Here is a 10992-nt window from a genome sequence, read left to right as displayed (position 1 = left end):
CAAGTCAGCTACGTAAACTTAAGGGCAATGACATGCCTTGCCACGACGTCACCTCCTTATATTATAAAAGTGGTTCTTCTTAAACTGATAAATGATTACAACACATTCTAATCCAACAAATATCAACTAAATTAATTGTCTCAAGTCACAACACATTCTAATCCAACAAACATCAACTAAATTAATTGTCTTAAGTCACAACACATTCTAATCCAACAAACATCAACTAATTAATTGTCTTAAGTCACAACACATTCTAATCCAACAAACATCAACTAATTAATTGTCTTAAGTCACAACACATTCTAATCCAACAAACATCAACTAATTAATTGTCTTAAGTCACAACACATTCTAATCAAACAAACATCAACTAAATTAATTGTCTGCTAATTTGAAACATCCTGTATCTATCAAAAATATATCTACCAAATCTCAGATTAATGGACACATGAGCCATTGAATTCTTGTAATGAAAGACATTTTTGGTATTTTCGTATACCATACATATTGGTTTAAACCCCATGTGATCAATACCATTTTTACAATAATACGAACAAAATATGATTTTATATGCATCAGGTAAACAAAAATACATATTTATAAACATCACCAATATTATCATTGTTTAATATAACTTTTTTTCATAAAATACATTCCAACTTTCAATCAATGAATAAAACCGGGACCGGATTTACACTATGTAAAGCCCTAATCTATTGGAGCGCCCCTTTTATGGCAATTTTTTCCTTTCCACTTTCTACAAAATGATTGAAACTATCCCTGTAACTATTTTGGGGGGCAGCCCCAGGCGGTGAAGATCTAAGCTAGAGCTTCTGTTGCTTCTAGGTAAAGAAATAAAAAGAGCTTTTTTTTTTTTTTAGTTCTGAACATATTCATATTGACTTTTGTATTTCTTGAAGAGGACTCTAATGTAACCAACTGGAATCCAGGCTTTGTATACATTCGAGCTTTGATTCTTTGTACTATGTTTGTGTGTTACAAGAGTCTCCAACTCAACAAGTTGCTGAAGTGAAAAAAAACAACCCATAAATTAGCAAGGCTTCATTCCGCGTTTGGTTACGGTAGGCTACTCTTCCAGTCTATTCCAGAACGATTGTCATTTTCCCCCCTCTTACCCACTTGATTATTTATCTAGATTTTTTTTATGGTCAGTGATAAGAGCTACAGGGGAGTGTCGGCTGGAGGAGGGAAGGATGAAGTTCTTTCTCAGTACTCGAGACCAGCTAATAGACAATGGAATTGTTGGAATACAAGTGTGAGAATATAGTTGTCAGCTGACAGGTAACTGAAAGTCTAATAAATTCGGTTATCGTCTTGGGATCTATCCAAAGATAATCATATTATATATAAAGTAACGATTCAATCAATAGGTCAAATACGTTTTTTTTTTTAACTTGTCAAATGTTATTATTAGTTTATCCTTATTATTTTGTTATTAGCTAATTATTTATACAGACTGCAATTTGTCCATCAAGTTTGTTTTGAAAGTGCAATGGCGTTCCAGTGGTAGGGGGAAGCAGACTATAGGGGCCTAACTCTAACGTCCTTCACCCTAGTCTCGATTTCGACATCGTCCAAAACCTTTTTGCATTTCTGTGCTGCCGCATTTTCTCTTCTCTTTTTTTACCTGGCTATGTGCTTTGAAAGATTGTTTTTTTAAACATTATATTTTGTAACTTGAAAAAAAAAACTTTTGACAGAATGTAACGTTATGCCAAGCTATTATTTATGTATTTTTAAAGCATTTTAGCTCAAGGTTTTTCATTTCCATTGTTTGTTATTTCAATAAAATGTGCATCCAGTAAAACACTTTTGTTTTTTCCTACCATCACAGATTAGCTTCGAGACTTTGTTCACGTAGGGTTCATCTACATTCGTGTTGTAACTTGAACTACAAATTGGGGGCCTTAATTGTGTTCAGGACGATATGAGAAGCACAGGTCTATGTAGCAATGTCTATGAGTAGCACATGTCTATGTAGCACACGTCTATGAGTAGCACATGTCTATGTAGCACAGGTCTATGAGTAGAGCAGGTCTATGAGTAGAGCAGATCTATGTAGCACATGTCTATGTAGCACATGTCTATGAGTAACACATGTCTATGTAGCACAGGTCTATGAGTAGAGCAGGTCTATGTAGCACATGTCTATGTAGCACATGTCTATGAGAAGCACAGGTCTATGTAGCACATGTCTATGAGAAGAGCAGGTCTATGTAGCAATGTCTATAAGTAGCACAGGTCTATATAGCACATGTCTATGAGTAGCACAGGTCTATGTAGCACATGTATATGAGTAGCACATGTCTATGAGTAGAGCAGGTCTATGTAGCACATGTCTATGAGAAGCACAGGTCTATGTAGCACATGTCTATGAGAAGAGCAGGTCTATGTAGCACATGTCTATGAGTAGAGCAGGTCTATGTAGCACATGTCTATGAGAAGCACAGGTCTATGTAGCACATGTCTATGAGAAGAGCAGGTCTATGTAGCAATGTCTATAAGTAGCACAGGTCTATATAGCACATGTCTATGAGTAGCACAGGTCTATGTAGCACATGTATATGAGTAGCACATGTCTATGAGTAGCACAGGTCTCTGTAGCACATGTCTATGAGTAGAGCAGGTCTATGTAGCACAGGTCTATGAGAAGCACAGGTCTATGTAGCACAGGTCTATGAGTAGAGCAGGTCTATGTAGCAATGTCTATAAGTAGCACAGGTCTATGTATCACATGTCTATGAGTAGCACAGGTCTATGTAGCACATGTATATGAGTAGCACATGTCTATGAGTAGCACAGGTCTATGTAGCACATGTCTAGGAGTAGAGCAGGTCTATGTAGCACAGGTCTAGGAGTAGAGCAGGTCTATGTAGAACATGTCTATGAGTAGAGCAGGTCTATGTAGCACAGGTCTATGAGTAGAGCAGGTCTGTGTAGCATGTCTATGAGTAGCACAGGTCTATGTAGCACATGTCTATGAGTAGCACAGGTCTATGTAGCACATGTATATGAGTAGCACATGTCTATGAGTAGCACAGGTCTCTGTAGCACATGTCTATGAGTAGAGCAGGTCTATGTAGCACAGGTCTATGAGAAGCACAGGTCTATGTAGCACAGGTCTATGAGTAGAGCAGGTCTATGTAGCAATGTCTATAAGTAGCACAGGTCTATGTATCACATGTCTATGAGTAGCACAGGTCTATGTAGCACATGTATATGAGTAGCACATGTCTATGAGTAGCACAGGTCTATGTAGCACATGTCTAGGAGTAGAGCAGGTCTATGTAGCACAGGTCTAGGAGTAGAGCAGGTCTATGTAGAACATGTCTATGAGTAGAGCAGGTCTATGTAGCACAGGTCTATGAGTAGAGCAGGTCTGTGTAGCATGTCTATGAGTAGCACAGGTCTATGTAGCACATGTCTATGAGTGGCATAGCTCTATCTATGTTTGGTGTCTCTCAGGAAAGTGACTACTCTATATTGAACGTCCTCTCTTCCATCTCCCTTCAGATGTTAGAAAGCCAAATAGTTAGAACAAATAAAATACGTCATAAAGTGACTAAAAAGCGCACCTGCTGTCCACGCTTATCTGCGATGCCTCTGAAAATAAAAAAAAAGGTAAAGACTATATCTTATCTTCTTATCTTATATAATACAGAAGACTGTACTATTGACGTTAATTTATTTTATTCGAGGCACCCGTCAATTAGAGAAATAATTTCAATGTTGCCGCGGTAGTCATTCAGTCCAACTTGTCACGGCCACACAATTTTACGAGCATGCACTAGTTAGTATCAACCAGCAACATAGCGCTAAAAAATAGTCTAGCTCACAAAAAAAAAAAAGGAATCTTCCCTATTAAATAAGATTGGATTATGTAACTGCCATCAGCCACTTGTTACATGGAGTTGTCACAAGCGTTCGTTTACCGCGTCTCCCCCTTCAGTTGATCTACTACAGTGGTTACCTATTCTTTGTTCAATTACTACGCTTGCAGTAATGAGGACAAAGAGAAAAGAAAAGAAGTCCGTCTTGGGGGGTTACATTCAAAAGGCAGGCTAAGAATCTAACCAGTTTGTGATTTAAAGGAATTTCCAATTCACACGAATAGTCTTGGTGGGTGGGCAGCTAGTTAGTTTTATTATAATTTTTGTTTATAATTTGTAAGTTATTTGTAATTGTAAGTTATCTCTTCGTGTCAAAACTGTTTTATTGACACATCACGATTAAATCAGAAACCATACAGATGCACGCGCACATTAAAAGCACACTACATGAAAAGGATTAGACTTGTTAAAATGCCTTAAGCATAATCTATATTTGATACAGTCATTCATTCATCTATTTCAAAAAAAAAAAAATCTCTGAAACCGCCGAACGGCGCTCACTAAGATGAGGTATAGATAGATGCGCAATCTAAGCTTGTAAATTCACACACAGAAACAAAACAAAACACAAGCTTCTATTACACCAGAGGTTCTCAACCTTTTTAGCTTGGCAACACTTTGTACAATTCCTCACTTATTGGCGACCCCCAACATTAAATTATTTTGGTCTATAAGTGTGATGTTACAACATTATAATTGTAGGCCTAATGTAAATATCTGATTTGCATTGCCAAAGCTTAATGTTTAATCGCGGTACAGTATGAAATTAAATTCTTGAAATATATATTTCTCTTTATTATCCAATTACAAATCAATGAAATAATTTTTTTATGACGGGCATCTATTTACGTTAGTATTTCCTATTCACATTCCACACACGTGACAATTTTCTGTATTTCAATTGGATAACTAACAGGCTGTTTCGAGAAATAAATCTATGATTGCAAATGGAAGAAGAGGGTGCAATTGAGACAAAGCGGAACACTCTCTATAAGTAAACGGAAGTGCTTCTTTAACATATTAAGTATGATGAATAACATTGACTTGTAAATTCACAGATGATAGTTCACAAGTAAACTTATACAATGTATATCTGCTGCACAATCCAAATGTTTGAAATATAAAGTCTGATTCAGTTGTCTGCAACATTTATCCTCGAACAACAATATAGTTAGTAAATTCCAATGGAAAAAAAACTTAGTATGTGACAAGTTTTACGTGTTAGAATGGGAAAAAATCCATATTTTCGATGGACATAGCGACCCCTGAGAAATAGTCAATCGACCCCCAAGGAAGTCGAGACCCACAGGTTGAGAACCCCTGTATTACACCCTAATTAATGCTCCGTATTTCACAAAACAAGTTGAGAACCCCTGTATTACACCCTATTTAATGCTCCGTATTTCACAAAACAGGTTGAGAACCCCTGTATTACACCCTATTCAATGCTCCGTATTTCACAAAACAGGTTGAGAACCCCTGTATTACACCCTATTTAATGCTCCGTATTTCACAAAACAGGTTGAGAACCCCTGTATTACACCCTATTTAATGCTCCGTATTTCACAAAACAGATTGAGAACCTCTGTATTACACCCTATTTAATGCTCCGTATTTCACAAAACAGATTGAGAACCTCTGTATTACACCCTATTTAATGCTCCGTATTTCACAAAAAAGGACTGTAGTCTACGTGTCTTTATAATCTACATGTGCGTTAATGATCTAAATAAATGAACTTAGTATTTTTTTCTAAATAAGTAATCTTTGTGTATTTTTTTTTCTAAGTAAGTAATCTTGGTAGGCTATATTTTTTGTTCTAAATAAGTAATCTTATCTTATCTTATATAATACAGACGTTACTTCAAAAAAGAAGATGATTACGTCCTACGCGTCATACATTTAGTCCTGCATATTAACCAATGACTTAAATTCTGCCAAGTCACTGGTTTTCCTGGCTAGCTCAGGCAACCCATTCCATGCTCTAATAGCACTAGGGAAGAAGGAGTATTTGTACAAATTTGTCCTAGCATATGGAACAAGAAATGTGCCTTTATCTTTGTGTCTTTCAGAGTATTCTATTAAATTTTGTTTTTGTATTTGAAGATTATGGTTCAGTGTTTTATGTATAATCTTGGTAGGCTATATTTTTTTTCTAAATAAGTAATCTTGGTTGTCTTTTTTTCGAAATAAGTAATCTTGGTATGTTTTTCTAATTAAGTAATCTTATTATTTTTTTTTTAAATAAGTAATCGGAAAATGCTTCAAAAGTTAAAAGTTGTCATTGTAATAAAAATGGGCCGAAAAGAGTGAAAGCGGTTGTCTGTGTATGTGTCACTTTGTGTGCGTGTGGGAGGAAGGGGTCACGGTCGAAATATAATCTAGTCTGAATTGAGAAGTCGAAGATAAATCATAGAGTGTACGACGGACTCACTTTTTGTTGTAGGGGGGGGGGGGAGGAAGTGGATAAGTAAAAGTGATATTAGAATTAACGGGTCAAAAGTCTGTGTCGGAGAAATTACGATGGACAGGTTAAAAGGTGGGTTCCAGAGAGCAAACAAGAGAGAGAGAGAGAGAGAATGAAAGAGCGGGCCGTAAAATTTCATTGTAACATACACACTAATTCAAGGGCTAAAAATGTATTTAGTTTCATCGCTAAAATATGGCCCATTTATTAACAATTAAAAAAAAGAAAGTTGGTGTTCCGGCCATACTAAACAATACAAAGCATAGACAAAAAAGTCAACTGACGTAGCCGGTGTATACTGCTAGTAACATAGGGCCTATATGTTTGATCAATGTCTCTCTCTCTCTCTACATAACTATCTGTGATCATAAATTTAATTGCATGGACATGTTCAATGTGTTCAAACAGATTTGGTAAAGATCCCACAGTAACATTTTTACGACCTCCACCTTTTAAATCACTTCTGATTCTTGTGTAAGCCATCGTCAATCTCTTAAAGCCCTTTATGTCATTGATTAGGCTTTCTTTAAATCTGACATAGTTCCTGGAACCATAGTCATTAGTTCTTGTCAAAGTGTGTAAACAAATGACTTTTAGCTAGTTCTATCTGGGTTAATGCTCTAGAACAAAATTAAAGTAAAAAAACAACAACTCCATTTTCTTCTTAAAGTAAGTCATTGAGGGTCTAATAGGAACAAACGGAATAGGTGTTACTTGGGGAGGGGGTATTAATAAGAATATCCTCTAAGATATTAATCTTTGAGCAAATATTTGTGTTAACACCAAAGAAGCCCAATAGTCAATGGAAGTATGGGAGGGGAGAGGAGGAGCACTTCAAATTATTTGAGACACTGAATGTTCTCATTTCTTGAGGTGTTAGACAAACATTGAGTTGGAATGGACAGTCAAGTTTTAAGATTGATTTCTTTCTGTATTCCTTTGATACATTTTATTTCAATGTCCGTACATAGTTACTTAAATAATAAACAATCCATGTTTCTCTAATTATTATTTTTAATAAATTTTAATTTTTTGAGCAGACACCTATGTAAGCAACTTTGAAAAATGTGATATACGTCACTGAATATAAAAAGTAGGATTCATTCTTGGATGTAATCAAATACAAGATTCAGAAACTAAAACAAAAAAATGTTTATTCTTTCAAAGTTATTTATTGACTGATAAACATGAGCTTTAGAACATCAAGCCAGTTCAATGTACACAATGCAGTGAGGTATGAAAAGGAATTGGATTACATTTTGCAGAATAAACTATTCAAATTAAATCTCTACTATGAAAGTCAGGGCCAGATTTAAGTGTGTGGAGGCCCCCAATAAATGTAATTATAGCTATAAGTAAAAATCCACTTTTTAACACTTATCAATAAACATACTGATAGCTAATAGCAAGCCATATTCTAGAATAAAGAAATTGAGTACTTGTTAATTTTATCTAATTTTACTACTTTAAAAAAAGTTACAATTATTTAGTATGCAATTTTTGTAAAAAAAAATAATTATATCTTACATGTTTTTGAGTTTGTGGAGAGTAAGACCTTTTAAAATCTGTTTTGTGGAGGCCCCAGGGCTATAGCCTCCCCCTAAATCCGGCCCTCAGTAAAGTCATATAAAATAAAAGGGTTTGTGCATGGTTAGAAGCATGTAGAGATTATACACAAATGTATTTATTTATATGTGAAGACCAAAGATTGAGATTGCTTTTGTAAATGGAAATAACTTTCTAATAATAAAAGTTGGTTTAAAGGAAATTGACCATTTGGAATGTGGTTATCAGTGTACTTCTAAATTCATATCATTCAGACTTTTTGTTTAAAAATTTTTTTTAGTATAAATTTGATTCGACTGGATTTGCCTATCAATAAATTTAATAATCAAATAACAATCAAAGAAATATAACAATATTATCACTGCATTTAAAAATTCTAACTACAATTATAAAATAGTTCAATAAGTCATACTTCAGAAAGATCAATGCTGAAACTCGAATAGATTCTGTCAGTTGCTAAAGAAACAGAAACCTATGGAGCTAAGACAACTCAAATATATTGCACTATTTTTGACAATATCAGGACACTAGCTAGGAAAGTGTGACACTTGAAAGTAGACGTGGCTACACAGTTGAATGAATGGAAGAGAATAAAACAAATGGACACACAAGGTTTTTACAAAATTATATAAATATAGAAAAAGAAATAAATATACTGCTTTATATGTAATACTTACATCCAACAAGTCAAAGTATTCTAGAGTAAATTGCAGAAAATAAGTTTTGCAGAAATTTTTTTATAATTCTTATATCTTTTAAAATGTACTTTAAAAGTCTTAAACTAATAGCTACATATAGAATAAATTCACTCTTCTCAACAAAATAAGCCTATACTGAATCTAAATCATTTCATTTCAAATTTTTTTTTTAACAACTTACTTTTGGAAATAATTTGTTTTAGCAAATACTTGGAAAAAAGGTTGTATTTTTAATGCAAAAAAACATAAAGAAAATAAAACTCCATAAAAAAGAAAAGAAAATATTTGATTAGAATAGTTTGAATTAATAAGGCAGTTTTTTTACTTGCATGTAATTAATGATATGATCAGATCTACAGTTTTGTTTTGCAACCATCACAACCATCACTACAATTTGAAGAATTCATTAATTTCGTTGATGTTAGCATACACAAAACCTATCTAGTCCATTCAGTCCAAAGATAGTTTATTGAACAACAGTTTGAGAAAAAAAGTAGATTCAAAGTTTGAACAATTATTTCAAAAATATATTTCAGCAGTTAGTCACAGACTAAATAGCAAAAATGCAAATTAAAAATTCTTTTAACTTGTGAAAATTTTGTTTCAAATTTAAACCAACTAGATTTTGAAATATTTAGATTATTTTGCTAAAATAAAAATTAAGTAATTTATCACAGAAAGCCTTTTTTGAAACATATTTTAAGAATGAAAACAAAAGGAAAAAAAAAAAGAAAGAGAACAAAAATATTATTGACCCATTTTTATGAACTCTACCAAATACAAAGGTTATTTTAGATAAGTCAATATCAATTTCTTATCAGCCCAACATTCTATCTTAACAAAAATGTGATCAAGTTGGTCCAAATGAAATTTAAAAATAAGAATAAAATAAATACAAAAAAAAAAATCATTCTAAGAGAGTTACTAGTCAGTACATTTTCAGTATCATAGATTAGCCATGCAATCAGATTCAAAACATGTCATTCAAATTTTATTAGACTGACTTCAAGTTCTATATTCAATATTACTTTTATTATTCTTCTCAAAATTTATTTGTACTTGCTTTTTGAAACATTCATTTAGCTTTTACATATTTATATATATACATACATGGAAGCAACTAATCTAAATTCTTTAAATATGATTTGAACATTTTTAGATTTAAAAAAAAAAAGTAATCCTATATTTATAAACTGTTTATCATCATTTAAAATCATAACCTGAATCAACAGTTAAAATTACTAAAACTATTTTTACAATTTCAAATGTGAATTAGCATTAATTTCTTTGCCTTTTTTTTTTTTTTTTTAAATACACAGCCATTGATTTTTTAGGCTTATTTTTAATGGGAAGAATAATGTATCTTATGATTTATGAAGGCAATGAATTGGATAAAACCTATAGGCAGTTGCTGAAATCACCTTAGTTGTAATAGCCTTGAAGACTTGCTACCTTCTGGGCTATTTTCTGATCCTCATTCCATATCTTGCAGTGAACGAAAATTGTTGCGAAAGCTCTCTCCAAGATATTGTAGGTGTATGCAGCCAGACATAGGCAGTAGTTATCTAAAGCCAGATTGTATTCATTGTCTAGGTACCAGGCCATGTGAAACTCCTCAGCCGCTTCACTGAACAAGCCCAGCTCCATGAAGGCATATCCAAGGACTGAATACAAGAAAGGAATATCTCTGGCGTACACCTCTCCCATTAGGGAGATCAGAGCATCCTCAGCATGGCGAAGTTTGCCCAACATTTTGTAGGATAGCACCAAAATGTAATAGGCCAAGACGGATGTTGGCATGATGGCTTCTTCTTGGGCATCCACTTCTTCCTGGAGTGGTTCAGGAAGGGTGACCCGTTCCAATCCTCCGTATACTATATCGCAGGACCATGGTCGAGGAAAGAATAGTGTTCTGTCCATGTTTTCTTCTTCATTGTCTTTCCTGGATTTGATGGAGTCTTCTAGATACATGACAGCATCTTCATAGTTTGCCTGACTGTACAGAAAGTTAGCATATTTTACACAAACACTTGGGTTCAGCTCTTCCTTTAGTGCTGCCTGTGGGAGGTAAAGAACAAAACAAATATTAACCTTATTTTGGATTTTAATCTCATTCTACAATTGACTTCATAAAGTCCTAAAAATATAATGTACAAAGTAATGCATGCAAATTTAAACTATATCTTATGTGTAAGGTGTAAGCTAATAAATATAGAAATAAAAACATATACTATTACATAAGAATAAAAATTTTGGTAATTATAATTATTAATAAAAAAAGAAAGAAAATATTTTTTGGTCCAAACAAATGGAAATTCCGTTAGACTACAATTGTACACTTTAGCAT

General features: G+C 33.7%; 1 protein-coding gene across 6 annotated transcripts in view; it reads right to left on the bottom strand.

The window, feature by feature from the left end:
- Positions 1 to 7531: 7531 nt before the first annotated feature.
- LOC106072626 (uncharacterized) overlaps positions 7532 to 10992 on the bottom strand; it is a 34656-nt gene continuing 31195 nt past the window's right edge. For all 6 annotated transcript variants that reach the window (XM_056007322.1, XM_056007330.1, XM_013233040.2 and 3 more), the window contains one exon: positions 7532 to 10703. In XM_056007322.1, the coding sequence (XP_055863297.1) occupies positions 10068 to 10703 (636 nt within the window). In that variant the 3' untranslated portion in view covers positions 7532 to 10067. The remainder of the gene's footprint in view (positions 10704 to 10992) is intronic.

This window comes from Biomphalaria glabrata, chromosome 1, assembly GCF_947242115.1.
Source record: "Biomphalaria glabrata chromosome 1, xgBioGlab47.1, whole genome shotgun sequence".
NCBI lineage: Eukaryota > Metazoa > Mollusca > Gastropoda > Planorbidae > Biomphalaria > Biomphalaria glabrata.
Note: the sequence above shows the minus strand (reverse complement) of the source record. Positions and strands in the feature narration are given on the sequence as shown.